The sequence below is a fragment of the Zootoca vivipara genome, chromosome 4 (assembly GCF_965207765.1).
Source record: "Zootoca vivipara chromosome 4, rZooViv2.hap1.1, whole genome shotgun sequence".
NCBI classification, from domain to species: domain Eukaryota; kingdom Metazoa; phylum Chordata; class Lepidosauria; order Squamata; family Lacertidae; genus Zootoca; species Zootoca vivipara.
Genome location: NC_142587.1, coordinates 25,949,352 through 25,965,305, shown reverse-complemented (window position 1 = coordinate 25,965,305; position 15,954 = coordinate 25,949,352). Strand labels below are relative to the sequence as shown.

The 15,954-nt window shown below is 41.5% G+C and overlaps 1 protein-coding gene across 5 annotated transcripts in view; it reads left to right on the top strand.

Moving 5' to 3' along the window:
• The window catches only part of GAS6 (growth arrest specific 6), a 43,533-nt gene that overhangs the window by 18,410 nt on the left and 9,169 nt on the right, over positions 1 to 15,954 (top strand). For all 5 annotated transcript variants that reach the window (XM_035114871.3, XM_088668605.1, XM_088668607.1 and 2 more), the window contains 8 exons: positions 3,288 to 3,410; positions 4,351 to 4,473; positions 7,063 to 7,188; positions 8,657 to 8,778; positions 9,597 to 9,715; positions 10,668 to 10,857; positions 13,405 to 13,569; positions 14,305 to 14,473. In XM_035114871.3, coding sequence (XP_034970762.2) covers positions 3,288 to 3,410; positions 4,351 to 4,473; positions 7,063 to 7,188; positions 8,657 to 8,778; positions 9,597 to 9,715; positions 10,668 to 10,857; positions 13,405 to 13,569; positions 14,305 to 14,473 — 1,137 coding nt within the window. The remainder of the gene's footprint in view (positions 1 to 3,287; positions 3,411 to 4,350; positions 4,474 to 7,062; positions 7,189 to 8,656; positions 8,779 to 9,596; positions 9,716 to 10,667; positions 10,858 to 13,404; positions 13,570 to 14,304; positions 14,474 to 15,954) is intronic.

The window sequence follows — 15,954 nt, the reverse complement described above, 5'->3', positions numbered from 1 at the left end:
ACCTTAAACCTAGTTGTTGGGTGCAGCAACGGGATGTCTAGGCGCGGGGTTTTTTATAACAAGAATACTAAGCTGAAAATGAATGAACAGCAAAAATACTATGTTCATTTACCACATGGTCTAGTCCTTTCCCTGCCCACCCACCCCCCAATATTCTTCAGAGGGTCTCTTCTACAGTCTTAAGAAAGTAGCTGGAAGTGGGGAGGCAGAAAAAGCTCCTCCTTTCCTTCCTCTCTGGAGTTTTAATCTGAAATCTTAGGCGCAATACTGCACCTAGAACAATGGGAGTTTCGAACACTGCCCATGTGCAAAATGTCTCTGTTCAGAGGACAACAACAGAGGCATATATTGTTTGGAAATGAGGCTAAGAATGGGAGTGGTGACCAAGCAATGGTTTAAAGAATGCCATCTGCTGAGCAAGAATAGAACAGATGCAGTGTTTTTCCTGTGTGTGAAAAATGCTTCACATAACATTTATCTCGATAATCCTTAACAACCTGTAAACTTGGGTATATAAAGCTATGAACTCGCAAGGTTGCCTAAGGCAATCTGTTGTCTCTCAGATCCTGGCAGGGAAGCTCTTAGTTAGAAATGCTATGCTGTGCATGAGAGATAGCAAGCCTGCCTAAGGCAACATAGTGAGTTCACGGGGAACAAACAAGAAACCTCACAGCATGCATTCTTGGCTAACAGATTTATCCAAGGAAAAGAGACATACTGAGGACTGGCGTGGATATCATAGTAAAAGGATGATTAGAATCTCTTGTCCTTAGCTACTATTGTTCTTAACATTGGCATAGCTGACACACAGATCTCACCCATGGTAAGATTTATTCCTGAAATGAATTATGGGAGGTGGTAGGCATGATAATTAGCCAAGAGGAAAAGTTAGGGTTCCTTGCTATGCCTGCGCCATAGAGATACATAGAAGTTAGACTAGTATAGAACTCCTGGCTTTCTGATTCATTTGGGATACCTACTTTAAGAGGAGGGCAAAGTGCAACTGAACAGGAAACAATATAATACTCTTCAAATGAGTACTGACTTGGCAAAGTGGAGGTGGCAGCTTAGCTTTGTTTATTTTTACTGCAGCCATTTTTGTGTGCGTCTGTGGGATCTGTTTTGCTGCATTGGCTGTTTTCAATATGACTTTGTGAATATCTCAAACGGTTTAGACAAGTAAGCACTATTAGCAACATTTCACCTGAAATATTTGAATACCATGTTACATCACTGCTCTGCTGTCTTGTCTGCATCTTGATGATGCAGGTATTTGCTGCATTATTACAGTGCAGAACTGTGGCTGCAGAGTTGTATTCCACTGATTAGAGAGACTGTGATAATTCATGAAAGCTTCATTAGAGAAAGCTCAAATATGTGGTTTGGCAGTGCTCCTGTATCCCGCCTCCAACTATATCTTTCTTCAAGGTCTTGCTTACTGTTACGTACTTGGAAGAAAAAAAAAATCCTTCCAGTAGCACCTTAGAGACCAACTAAGTTTGTCATTGGTATGAGCTTTCGTGTGCACGAAAGCTCATACCAATGACAAACTTAGTTGGTCTCTAAGGTGCTACTGGAAGAATTTATTTATTTATTTTGTTTCGACTATGGCAGACCAGCACGGCTACCTACCTGTAACTAGATACTTGGAAGACTTTGTGATGGGGATTGTCTTTGCCTTTCAGTAATGCTTCTTTTGCTTTAGTGTTTAGCAGTCTTATTGTAGAGACATTTTCAAACAGTACAGTTTATGGCTTTCAAGATTTTAGTGAGTATTATAGGTATGCTTCCCTTTGGCAGAGGATAGTCACATGCCGCTCCTTAAGAATTAAGCATTCTTTCCTCCCTTTCTTACAACAGAACATTCTGCTACAATTCAAGATAAGTTCCTATCTCCAGAATAAGAATTCCTGAAGCACTGTCTTGTTAGGCTTAGGACATAACATATATAATTATTATTAATAAATTGTATACCGTTTCTGCAATTAATGTTTTTTCTTCCAGAATGATGACTTCAAGTAAGAATGGGCAAAGTAAATGGTTCCCACATTTTTTTTCTTTGAAGAGTGAGCTCTCCGGGACAATAATTCATTTAGCTTGGCAAGCGTATTAACTTTTCTGTAATTGAGCAAATTGCCTAGAACAGTGGTTTTTCAACCAGTGTGCCATGGCACCCTGGGGTGCCTTGAAGGATGGTTAGGGGTGCCATGGGCAACACTCACCGCTTTCCCCTTCCCCCCCTTTCCTTCCCTCCCTCCTCTTATGCCCTCTCGTGTCTCTGCCTCCTAAAGGCTTGCACAGTTGTTTGTTGCAGCTGCCCTGGCTGCAAGCTTCCCAAGCGAATGGTGCCTCTGGGACTGGCCAGGGGGTGCTGGTTGCTAGGAGCTGAGGTGGCCTTGGGTGTAAGCAAGCAAGTGGGTGAGGGAGCCTGCCAGCCCTTGCTTTTGGGAATGGACAGACAAGTAGGAGGCCGGGCAGGCAGGCACTGTGCAGGCCTTTCTTGTGCTTTCTGTGTCCAATGCCTGCCAGGGAGCTGAGTGCCCAGTCCTGAAAGGGAGCCTTTCCACCATGCAGGCCCAGCAGTGCCCACTGCTGCCACTGTTGCCTCCCAAAGTAAGGTACTAGGCTCACATTCACCTTTGGCCAGTCTCCGCTGGGCTACTAAGGCTGGGGGACATCCTCTTCCCAGGCCCCTGTGAGGCAGTGTGATGAGGCTGCTCTTTGGGGCAGGGATGACAGCTCAGAGACCAGGGATGGTGGTGGCTGCCCGGAGGACTCCCAAGGAGAGGGGAGAGGAGGCTGAGGAAACCCTCCACAAGGGACGGTCTTTGAAAAAGGGTAAGAGCATAGCTGCCAAGTTATCCCTTTTTTAAAGGGATTTTCCCTTATGCTAAATAGGCTTCCTCGCAAGAAAAGGGAAAACTTTTCTCTGGGTAAGAGGCTGCCGGCTCTGCAGGCAAGGGGTGACGTAACTGGCCTCCTGAGCCCAAAGGTGCCACAAAAAGAATGTGCAGCAGTTGGTCAAATGAACCGCAGACTCCAAAATGTTGAAAACCTCTGGCCTAAAAAACAGTGTCTTGTGGCAATGCAGTGCTGCCATCTTTCTTTACAAAACAATGCTAATAACTGCCTCCTTTCTCCACCAGTTTTTGTTTATAGAGGCAAACAATGCATTTGCCACCTCCAGAATTTGTTTCAATGGTGATAGCAATATTGTTTTAAATAATTTGATTCCAGGGGTAAAAGTTTTTATGTGGTGTGTTTTCAACCCTTCCCTCCACCCCCAGATTTGCCAAATCAGTGCTTGCCTAGTCCGTGTCATAAAGACGGTACGGAAACATGTGAAGACATGAAAGGCGGATTCCTTTGCCACTGCAGACCAGGCTGGCAAGGAGAAAGATGCAATGAAGGTAAGTCTTGTTCTGTGCTGCTTGGTGGCTGTGTTCACGGTGAGGATAATGAGATGGGGAATGGTTGCGGCTTAGTGCATATGCTTTGCATGCAGACATTCCCGGGGTCAATACTACTACTACTACTACTACTACTACCACCAATAATAATAATAATATATTTATTTATATGCTACCCACCTGACTAGGTTGCCCCAGCCACTCTGGGCGGCTTCCAGCAAATCAAAACATCAAACATAGTAAAACATCAAACATTAATAACTTCCCTAAACAGGGCTGCCTTCAGATGTCTTCTAAAAGTCAGGTGAAGTTGTTAATTTCCTTGACATCTGGTGGGAGGGCGTTCCACAGAGTGGGCGCCACTACCGAGAAGGCCATCTGCCTGGTTCCCTGTAACCTCACTTCCCACAATGAGGGAACCGCCAGAAGGCCCTTGGAGCTGCATCTCAGTTTCCAGGCTGCACAGTGAGGGTTGAAATGCTCCTTCGGGTATACTGGGGCAAAGCTGTTTAGGGCTTTAAAGGTCAGCACCTGCACTTTGAATCATGCTTGGAAATGTACTAGCATCTGTAGGTAGTGGTGGGAAAGACTCCACTCTGAAATCCTTGAGAGTTGCTGCCAGTCGGTGTAAATCAGGGGTAGTGAATCCATCTCCCATGTGACAGATGCAGTCCCCGTGGCTTCTCCTTACCCTGCACAGAAATTGGGCTTGAAAACAACCTTTCATGGACACCAAAAGGAGGCTTTTTTCTATGGTGCAGGGTGAGTTTCGGAGATGTCTATAACTGGGGTGGGATGAGTTTACCCTCCCCTCTCATGCACTCTCAACTTTTCTGCTGAAAACCCCCCTTGCCCACATGACAGTGTAGTTTGAAAACAGTGATCTACTGCGTTTGCAGCACCAAAGTGAATACACCCAATATTTATTCTTTATTTCCAGATATTAACGAATGCGCCGAGCAGAATGGTGGCTGTAGACATATCTGTTACAACACGCGTGGCAGCTATCGCTGTACTTGTAATAATGGGTTTGAACTCATGGATGACAATAAAAGTTGCAAAGGTAAGATGTGAGTACAGAATAAAGCTTAAACCACATACATGAACCATAGGCTTCTTCATGCATGATGGTTCATTCACTCCCTTGCTGATTTAAAGCAAACTGATAGTTCGCTGATTCGGAAGAACTGCCAAACTAGAATTTGCATCAAACCAGGGATGGAGGAATGCCAGGAGCAAGGAAGCAAGCAGAAGAGGAGGAAGCATGTGTTACGTCTGACCTGCCCCAATGATTTAAGCTCCCTTTTGTGGGAATTAGACATTTAGCAAAGTTTTGCAGAAGACAGCTGTTTGACCCTTTAATTTGTTCCCTCCTGTAAAAACTACACTAGACTCTTAAAGTTTAAAGAACAAATAACTTTAACTTAGTGTAGCTGCAGATACAGATTAAATATACTGTGCAGGTTGATATTTCTTAAATTGCTAATACAGGGTGCGTAGACGGTTACAGACTATTCTGCTCTGAGGCAGACAGCAGCACAGCATAGCATAGCTGCTGTAACAGTTAAAGACTGTTCAAGTAACTGCCATAACTGAACCAACTGCCATAACTGCCACAGAGCGTATGACATCACAGAGTTCTACAGCTCTTGCAACTAACCCTTTACATGTGATGTGCATTTTGGATGCTAACATCCTACACCCTTATGTACTATGGGGCTATGATTGTTTCATTTTGTTGTTAGTCATGACTCCAGTGCTTTTCCAGAAGCCTACTGCACAAACGCCATTGGAATGAATGAAAGCTTGATAATATCAATGTTATATGGCGATTGTTCCCGAGAGGCATAGCCGTGTTGGCCTGTCACAGCAAAAATAGGGAGAGTGGGGGAAGGTGATGAGATAAGACAGGGGAGGGGATATATTGATTGGAAATGTATTGCATTTTTTTAAATACAATTTTATTCTGCACAAGCTGTTCAAGTGAACTCTTTTGCATCTGATAAAATGGGTTCTAGTCTGTGAAAGACAAATCAACAATACATTTACCAGTCTTGGTGCCACAGGACACTCCGTTCTCTTTATTAGCATTTTGCCACTGACAGCTAAATTGAACTGTTGCTAATACGTCTTAGTTTCTTACAACTATGGCTTAAGATTCCAGTATGAAAAGCCAAGTGTGCATGTCTAGGCATGTCTGTAGTTATACCACAGAACTGTCCAGCACCATAGCAAAGTGGTGATTCACAAAGGATTTGCATGTTGGGTTGTGCCAGCGTGCCCCAACTAACCAGCCTACTTTGACTCTGAAAAATAGTGCCTTGTGAAGTGTAGATTTTCTTAGTTTTTCTATATATTGCATTGCATTAGCTCATGAAATAGAGTTGAGTTTGGAAATGTATGAATATTTCAACAATATTTGGTGGGAATCTTCCTTAGAATTATTCAAGAAATTGTCCAGTAACAGTAAGTCTGGTGTTTCTTTCCTGCCTGTGTTTTTAGTAAACTATGTAAGACTTCTGTCTTTTCAACAGAGTAATGCTGTTGTAGTCTGCATACGGGAAAAACCCTACCCTGTACCCATTCTCTTTTGGCAGCCTTTCTAACCTGGTGCCTATCAGATAGATAAGCACACATGTGCACACATATATCTACAATTCCCATCATCCCTGACTCTTGGACAAGGTGGCTCAAGCTACTGGGATTCTAGCCCAAAATATCTGGAGGTATATTCCAGCGTATAAGATGACTGGGTGTATAAGACGACCCCCAACTTTTCCAGTTAAAATATAGAGTTTGGGATATACTCGCCGTATAAGAAATAACGACCCGGCATATAAGACGACCCCCGACTTTTGAGAATATTTTCCTGGGTTAAAAAGTAGTCTTATATGCAGGAATATACAGTACTAGGTTGGGGAAGGTTGTCCTATAGCGTAGGTTTCACTTGGTGCCTTCTAGATGTTGCCAAACTACAACTCCCACCATCCCTGGCCATTGACCAAGCTGGCTGGGGCTGATAGGAGTTGCAGTTCATGCCTGCAGGATCAGCTCTATTAAACACACATTTTTAAATCCATACCAAGAGAGTGGAAGGGGGTGCAGTGACATCAGTTTTCACACCCTGCTGTGCAAACAAAGGTCATATCAAGTTCTCGTTCACATTAGTATGCAATAGTGAATTTGGATAGGAATCTGCTCAAGAGCTGTGCACATGATTCCAGCAATAGAATCACACGCAGAAACATCTTCCCGTTTGTGTGTGTGTGTGTTAGTGGATGGAAAAGGCTTTGAAAATATGTTTTCATTTTTTCCTCAGCAAAACAAACAATTTGTCATTTCCTAATTCTGTGATCCTTTTTGTCCCACAAATTCTGACCTTATTTTATATTGCTGTCACATATTTCCTGTGATATTTTTTTTCTATGTTTCCCCTCTCAATAATGTGGTAGCATTTTACCCAAGATGCTATACGACTTACAAAACAGCAGCTTCTGGTTTCTGGGAAGAGTGAAGTCATTTCCTACTTCCATTATTTAGTTGTAACAATGGAATGAGAATTGACTCTGGACCAAGATGGAACTTGGGAATGATAGGCATTGAAAGAATGTTGACATTCTGATTATTGCTGTTGATTTTTGTTCCTTTTCAGATATAGATGAATGCACAGTATCACCAGGCATCTGTGGAGAAGCTCAGTGTAAAAACGTGATAAGCTCTTATTCATGTGTCTGTGATGATGGCTATGTTTATGATGATGTCAGAAAGGTTTGTGAAGGTTAGTAGATGGAATTAATTCAACAAAGATAATTCTGAGGCTTGATAGATTGCTGTCGTAAAGTTCCCCCCCCTCGATAGTTATTTTTAAGTCTTTAGGGCAGTGATTCCCAAATTCCTCCCTCACCCCCGACCACTTGAAAATTTCTGATGGTCTTATTGAACCTCTTAAAGATTTTTTTGCCCTTTGTAGCAATCATAATGTAGGGTGCAATATGTGGTATGATTTTTAATTCTCTTTGTATTGCTTCTTTTATTTCATATGTTGCATTTTTTAATATTACAGTTTGCATTCCAAAGAATTCAAACTAATATAGTAAAATGCAATATAAGAAATAAAAGACCATTGAAATACAGTTTAAAATCCATGTGAATATGTAATGTGGACAGTGCTGCGTACCACCTGTATGAATCAGTGGTCCATGAGCTACAGTTTGGGAACCCTTGTTCTAGAGAACTGCTATCTTTTGAATATTTTTTTAGCATCATCAAAAATTTTGTCCTCATTTCTTTACTTGAATTAAGCCTGCATGAGACATTGTGGCCATGGTGTTTTCTTTGGATAGTGACCATTCAGCGCTGATAATGCTGCAAACAGGTTGCCTCATAATACCCATAAAGATGCAGTAATCTGAGTCTTCCCCTTGCAGAATGCCAATACATAACCAACAGTGAGTCTTGGAAGGTTCCCCTGGCGGACAAAATTAACAACCAATTTTAGCCCAGACAATCTCAGTAGAAGGTGACTAGGGAGAACTTGGTATTATGAAGCAATCCCTTTTGCATGATGTCAGAAATGAATTACGCAATTTCAGAGATAAGTGGATAGACATGGAATAGAACAAACTGAATCATATTACCATCCTGGCCATGCTTTCTATGCTATCACTAACCCATTTTCTAGCACTGATCTTGGAGTGTGGCATTCATTCCTGGATCTCAAAATTAGTATCCCCAGTCTCGCCTCTAATCCCTTTATGTTTCATCCACAATTTCACAATACAGACAGGACCCAACCAAATGATTCATTGGAGAAGTGTGAGATTATATAGAATTTGGGGATTTTATGACAATGGCATACCCCTAACAGATGAACAGCTGTCAACAAAATTGGGGGAGAAGAGGGAGTGTTGGCTTTATAGGAACCAGATCACCCACTTTGTCACCACCCCAAACTGTCCTTTCCCAATCCACCAGACCCTTGACTCCATTCAGAATTGTAATACTCATTGCAGCTCCAGAGTCCCCCCAAAATGTTGTCTGTCATATATGAAATTATTGATGATATTAAAGCAGAGCACCTTGAGTGCCCTATCTGAGTCCCCTCCACCTGCCCCAGAGGGAATAAGACATGCTAGATATTACTTTTGGACAACAGTTGTTATTGTTGTTTTTAAGCCCAGCACATTAAAAAGGAATGTACTGTAATAATCTGCATCTCTGCTTTCTCCATTGTTGCTGGAGTATAGATGTGGACGAGTGCGAACAGAAATATTGTGAGCAAGCATGTGTCAATTTGCCAGGAAGTTACAGCTGCCACTGCAATGGAAGAGGTGGAGTAAAACTTTCCAAGAACATGAACACCTGTGAGGTAGCGTGCTTACTTCTGTTCACCGAGATAAGATCGAAAGAATGCATTCCCAAAGCTTTGAAACAACTCTATACAAAGGGGAATACTCCAACTGTCTCAGGCTCCCTAAGACTGGAGGCAAACCCATTAAAAGGCCAGCATAACTTCAAAAACAGTGTGTCCCTACAGTGGATTTCAGTTCCTGGAATGCAATTAACTTGGTGTTTGTTGCCTGCTTTCTCCTCCCTCCCATTAATTCTCAAAAGGAAATATTAAATAGGAATATAGGAAGCTGCCTTTTTTCAGAGTATGATGTTTGTTTATCTAGCTTATAATTGTCTATTCTGCTTGAGAGCAGCTCTCCAGGGTTTCCACCGGACATGCCAGGGTTTGAACCTGGGACCATCTGCATCATAATCAACTTGTTCTTCTTTAGCTGTGTCTAAACATACATTTCTATGCCCAGACTTAATCTGCAGTTGCTAACTGGAATGAGGAGGGGTTGTTGGGAGTGGACTCAGCTATACAGCTGCAAATAAAACATTTTAGGTGTGTTGTAAAGTGTGGTATACAAATGTGACACTAGATAGCAATGGTGAACTATGGCAAATTCAATACATTTTTCAAAACGTTTTTTTAAAAAAGTATTTTCACAGCGTTTTTTATATGTGTGTAGATTCCACCTGGTGACTGTAGTCCCCTGGTTACTATTGGACAGTTGCAGTGGCATTGAATTATCAGTGTTTTGAAGATAAAAGAAATAAAAGAAAATCGCTGTTTCTAAACCTTGTCTTAAAGTTTTATGCGCGCAAATACGTGATTTGCTTTTCTCCCTGCAGGACATTTTGCCCTGTGTATCTTTTGCTACTGCAAAAAGCGTTAAATCCCTCTATCTTGGAAGAATGTTTAGTGGCACACCTGTTATCAAACTACGTTTTAAAAGAAAACAACCAACACGGTGAGAATCCATTTTTAATTAAAGAGGAAAGGTCTTTTCTAAACACATGCTAAACTGGGGGATAGGTATGGGTCAAAACAGATTATCTTTCCATGATCAATAACTTGCTGTCACTATTGTAGACTGAATTTAGAAAAGTATTTGTGGCTACAGACAGACAGTATGGTCTTTTGTAGGCAGTCCCATGTCACAATAACGTAGTTAACGTAGTTAACAGTCATCAACAGGTTTACCACTCCTATCAGCCCATCACCCATTCCCATCACCCCCCCCCCCTCTGAATATACATAAGGGTCTGGTTACTTCTGTTTCAGTGTATCTGAAGAAGTGTGCATGCACACGACAGCTCATACCAAACTAAAAACTTAGATGGTCTTTAAGGTGCTACTGAAGGAATTTTTAGTAGTGTTCATAAGCAGACATGGGGAACCTGTGGCTTCTCAGATATTTCTGGACTACAGATTCCACATACCTGACTATCGGCCATGCTGCCTGGGATTGATGGGAGTTGGAGTCCAGTAATACCTGGAGGACAACAGATTTCCCTGTCTTTAAGGCAGGCATCCCCAAACTGCGGCCCTCATATGTTTTGGCCTACAACTCCCATGATCCCTAGCTAACAGGACCAGTGGTCGGGGAAGATGGGAATTGTAGTCCAAAACATCTGGAGGGCCGAAGTTTGGGGGTGCCTGCTTTAAGGTACCGCAAGATTCTGCAGTCATGTTTGTCACCTAAGTGAAACCCCCTACCATGCCTTTGGATGATGTCTGCGCCCGTGTGTGTGTGTGTGCTTATGAATGACAGCTGTCATTGGCAATATGATTATATATCCGTTATAGTCAGTATCTGCATCTCTGAAATGAATCAGCTAGATGGAAAGCACGCTATCTTTCCTGATTCCCGAAACACTGCATAAAAAACTGATTTCTATTTCTTATATCTTTGTGGCCAGACTTGTGGCTGAATTCGACTTTAGAACCTTTGATCCTGAAGGCATCCTTTTCTTTGCTGGAGGCCATCGAGACAGTACGTGGATCGTCTTGGCTTTGCGCAATGGTCGGCTAGAGTTGCAACTGAAGTACAATGGAATAGGCCGTGTGACCAGCAGTGGACCAATGATCAACCATGGAATGTGGCAGACAGTGGGTATAGTACAGGCTGCTGTTCTCATGCCTTATAACTCTTTAAATCCCACACCTCTCAACTGTTTATTTAGAGCTCTCTGTATCTCTCAAATGATGAATTCTGACATTTAATATTTTAATACAGAGTATTGTTTTATTTTTCTGTAACATGATGTCAATCGCTAACCCCTAAAGAACACTTTAAGAAATACTAAAAACATTGTTTCATTAAAAAAAATTGTGGAAGTATTCTTGAATACTATTGTGTGCAAGAGAGAGAGACTCTTTATTTGTTAAGGAACTAATGGATAAAACACATCCTCTGCAGTGCTTTCCTCATAATTCCAGTTACGCCCTTTCATGTCTGGTTCATTTCCTCAACTATCATCAAAACAAACAGTTTCCTCCATTCAGTGGAACAAACTGTGAATACTGTTTGTTTGTTTGTTTGTATGCATTATAGGAGGAATTCATCCACATGCTGTTAGAAATGTTCTATCAGCGCAAGATTTCTGCTTGCCCAGCAGAACCATCTCTCTTCTCCCCTCTGCATGCGGTTCTAGGGGTTCTTCCAACGCTGCCCAGAACCAAAGGATCAGGAGGAAAAGGGGAGGAAGCCTTATTGCACTAGTGGATGTGCTTGCATGGGCTTCAACTAGCAGGGCCAGTTAATTAAAACTGGCCAAAAATAGTGTGTGTGGGGGGGGGGAATAATACCTTAACAGTATGGAGTGCTCAGTATGGAGTAAAATGATGGATAAGTTAAATGTTTTTTGTTTATAAATAGTTTAGACTTACTGTGGAAATATGTAATGCAGCTAACATGCACAGGCTTGTCAGCTTGCAGCAGTAAAACCAGAATTTCTGGGTTACATAATGAACATCTTGACCAAAAAAACCTCATTGTAAAGTAATGCCAACCTACAAAACCAAAAAAGGAAACATTGCATTTAGCAAAGTTAATTCCAGATTTTTACTGCATTAATTAGTAAAGCGATAAATTTGTATGATATCATTGTGGTTATGTGTGTAGAATCTGGTGCTTTTAGTACTGGATGGAAGACGTGTGGGCTGGCAAATGCAATTATTTTGTAATTTGATGTAATTGCAGGAGATTTTCTGATAGACTAGGAAGTAGTTTTAATCCCTGTTAATCTGCTTTACTCTGCCAAAAATTGTTCCTTTAGTTGCACTGTTGTACTTGATGACTTGTAATCCATGTTCTTCCTCATAGTTCTGCATAAAAACAATCAAACAAAAAACTCCACAAGTGATGCATTAATGTCAGTGCCCATGAGGCTTGGTATATCTTCTTGGGGTTTTTTGGTAAATGGGATCAGGTGTTAAGAACAAAAATTAAAAGTCAGCAAATTTGTAAATATCTACCTATATGCTGTTAGAAGAAAAAGGAGCAGTTCTTGGGAGTCTGTTGCATTCATCCAGCTAGAATTTGTTGACTTGGATTGCTCCCAAAGCTTCCCCTAAAACTACTGTATTTGTGAGTTTGAGGTCTTTTGCCAAATGCCTTTCCCTTTTAAAACATTTTGGAGTTATGCAGTCCTTCAAGTGTCACCCCCCCTCTTCCCATTGTGTGTGTGTCTTTAAAAATGTTACCATCTCCACTTGCCATGTTTCATATGATCTTCATTCCTATGTAACATAGTCTGGTGTTTGCTGCTTGGGCTACTTTGGGAGAAAGGGCAGGAAATCAATAAGCAAGCAAGCTTCTACATGGGCTGCTTCCTGGTAAATGCAGGCTGAACATTTCCACTTTGCTTCTTTGTTAGCCAAACAGGGAAACCACCTTGTTGCGGCAACAATATTGGATTCAGATCATGGTTTGTCTGGAAAGAAACAAGCCTGAACCATTGGTTCAGACTTAACACTAAGCCTGCCACTCCATGGTTTGTTTTCCTGTTTGAGGGCAGCATAAAAGCAGGGATCTTGTGCTGTGGCAGAGAAATCAAAGGATTGCACTGGAGCAATCAGATGGCCATCAAACAGGATTGCTAATTTTTCCATCCTAAAAGAGAAGCCATATTCCTCACACATGCTGGACACGCCATAGCTCCTACATGGTGCAAGGCTACCTGGTGCAAACCTTCCTATGAGATATGGCACAGAACTCTGGCTCCATAACCCATTATACTCAGGTGCAGAGAATGGGGCTGGTTCCCAGGGTAAATGGATTAAGAGCTTACCTTGCAATAGTGTTGGAAACTACGAACTATATGGTCTTCTTCCTTTACATCATAGAGTCAAGATCGGACTGCAAATATAAAACTGCCATAGCATTCTGTAATACTGCCTTCACTTTTGCGCATAAATTGGGCTTGCTTATTGTACATGAAAAGCCAAAGGAGGCTTGATCATAGCTATGTGAACTCTATCCTAAATTTCCGGAGAGACAAGAATGCTTTGTGACTACCTGATGATGTGATATTAGCTCCCTCACCTTTTTTCTTTTTCTTTTGTGGGATGCCTTTTGTATCATGCAGGTACTAAACTTCTGAACTAAACCAAACTTCTGAACCTGTTCGTATCCCCACCCTCTCTCTCCTTCAGATATCTGTGGAAGAGCTGGAGAGAAGTTTGGTTATAAAAGTCAATAAGGATGCAGTTATGAAGATAGCTGTCTCAGGGGATTTGTTTACTTTGGACAGAGGACTTTATCAGCTGAACCTAACAGTGGGAGGTGTTCCTTTTAAGACTAAAGATCTTGTCCAGCCTGTAAGTACTACTGTTAAGTATATATAGGGAGTAATCCACTGGTGTGGGGTGGTCAGCTGGCAGCCCATAGGTCAGATCCAGCCTCTGAATCAAATTAATTTGGTTTCTGGCATTCTTATTGAATTTGTATTTAAGCTGTGATAAGATGCCCAATTTCTCTCATAAGATAAAATGTTCCAATTCTTTTTTTGATTTTGTATGTAGTATTGTGGGTATTCCTGGGCTCGGGTGTTCAGGACATTGGAGTCCTCCTTTATGGATTAGCTTTTCCCCAATTTGGTGCTCTCCAGATGTCAGTGTTCAGTAAGGGATGAACTCCCATTAATGTCTACAAACATCTATTAGCCCCTCTCCTCATTGTCTTTCTCTCTTAAACTAAAAAGCCTTTTCTCATAGGGAAGCTACCATAACTTTTTTCCATTACTGTGATATCCTATTTGAGATAGGTTGACATGGATTGTACACAATGTTCCTAGTGCGGCTGTACTGCAGATTTATGTAATGATTCATTTTCACATAAGGCCATCTTAGTATCTTTGAAATACATAACCTGACTTTTTGGATTTGCTGTTACTTTATGATTTTATTGCTTTTCTCTGCCCTACCTTGGAAATATTTATATTTAAGAGGGGTATTCAGGTCCTTAAAAATAATTTATAAAATGTTTTAACCCATATCCCTCATTACAAATTCAGCAAAAAACTGAAAGTAAAGCCATGCACTTAATCTTGTTAGATTAACCCACGAATGGACGGGTGTATGAGGGGCTGGAATTGGCTGAATGGCGAGGATATGACCATCCAAGAGACAGTGAGAGTGAATGATAAGATGCAGTGCTTTGCGGTTGCAGGAAGAGGCTCCTTCTACCCTGGCAATGGTTTTGCTGTGTTCAATTTCAGCTATGGTAAGTGTCTGATCGTGTTATACTGTAGAAAATACGCACTTAAATTTTGCAGAGAAAGAGAGTCAGTTGAGGAGTGCTGTATTAAAATTGCCATATCTTCCTCATTAAAAAAAAAAGAAAGCTCAACCTGAATTAGAGGTTCAAGTAGTAAAGGAGAAAAAATGTTAGGTATATTAAACCCCCCACAATATAGGAAGCTCTGGTTTACTTTTTGCTGCTTGCACTTCACAGTGTATTTTTATATTTCAGTTCAGACTTTTCTTGGTAAGGTCAGAGCCTTCCATGATTTGTTATCTGGTGAAACATTCCCTATGGGTTAAAATGCAATGGTGAGGGTCATTTCTCTCTCTCTCTGGCCCTCTAGCAGTGTTGATTATACTGAGAGTCGATGTGGTCACCTTCTCAGTGACATGTGCTGAGTTGAGCCTAATAATCCTGCACAGACTGAACACAGTAGAGGCCTTTAGGAGGGTGATTAACATACACACCCGTTTCAGCCAAGATTGAAATTGGCATTTGCTCCCTGAACATATACCATATTGTGTTATTTCAGTGTTGCTCACAAGAAGAAAGTCTAATGTGGAAGTGCACACCCCAAAAGACTACAGTGGTACCTTGGGTTACAAACGCTTCAGGTTACAAACGCTTCAGGTTACAGACTCCGCTAACCCGGAAGTAGTACCTCGGGTTAAGAACTTGACCTCAGGATGGGAACAGAAATCGTGCGGCGGTGGCAGCGGGAGGCCCCATTACGTAGCTAAAGTGGTACCTCAGGCTAAGAACAGTTTCAGGTTAAGAACAGACCTCCGGAATGAATTAAGTTCTTAACCAGAGGCCACTACTGTATCTAGAATTAATGGGTCAAGAGAAACATTGGCATTTAAAATCAGATGTAAATATATGCATACATACACACTTGTGTGCATGGATAGATAGAAGGAAAGATATAGAAGGTTTTAAAAAGTAGTTTAAAATATATGATTCTTGTACAGGATCATTTTTTCCCCTGTTGTATGGGATCATTTCTTTCTGTGTACCGTGTTTCCCCCTTTTTAAGACACCGTCTTATAACTTTTTTTCCTCAAAAAACACACGGTGTCTTATTTTCAGGGGATGTCTTATTGTTATTATGTTTTTATGGTATCTATGGTTCCGGGCGGTGGGGCGGCAGGCCTCCTCGGCTGGGCCATGAAGAGGCCAGGCTGCTGGCTAGGCGCTCCGCCCGGCGATGCCTTTGTCTCAGTTTTTTAATTCTTTCTTCCATTTCCCCCCTGCCAACCGCTCCAAGGTTCCTGCTACTTTATTTTTTTGGGGGGGGGGTGTTTCGCGAAATAAATTTAGCAATATATTTAGCAATGCAAAGTACAAAAAAAGAAGTTAATTCAATATATTGTATACATATGCCATCAACACCCTAGGCTCTTTTGAAAGCAAGGGTGGGATAGAAATTCAAATTAAAAATTAAAAAGCTATTAATACAT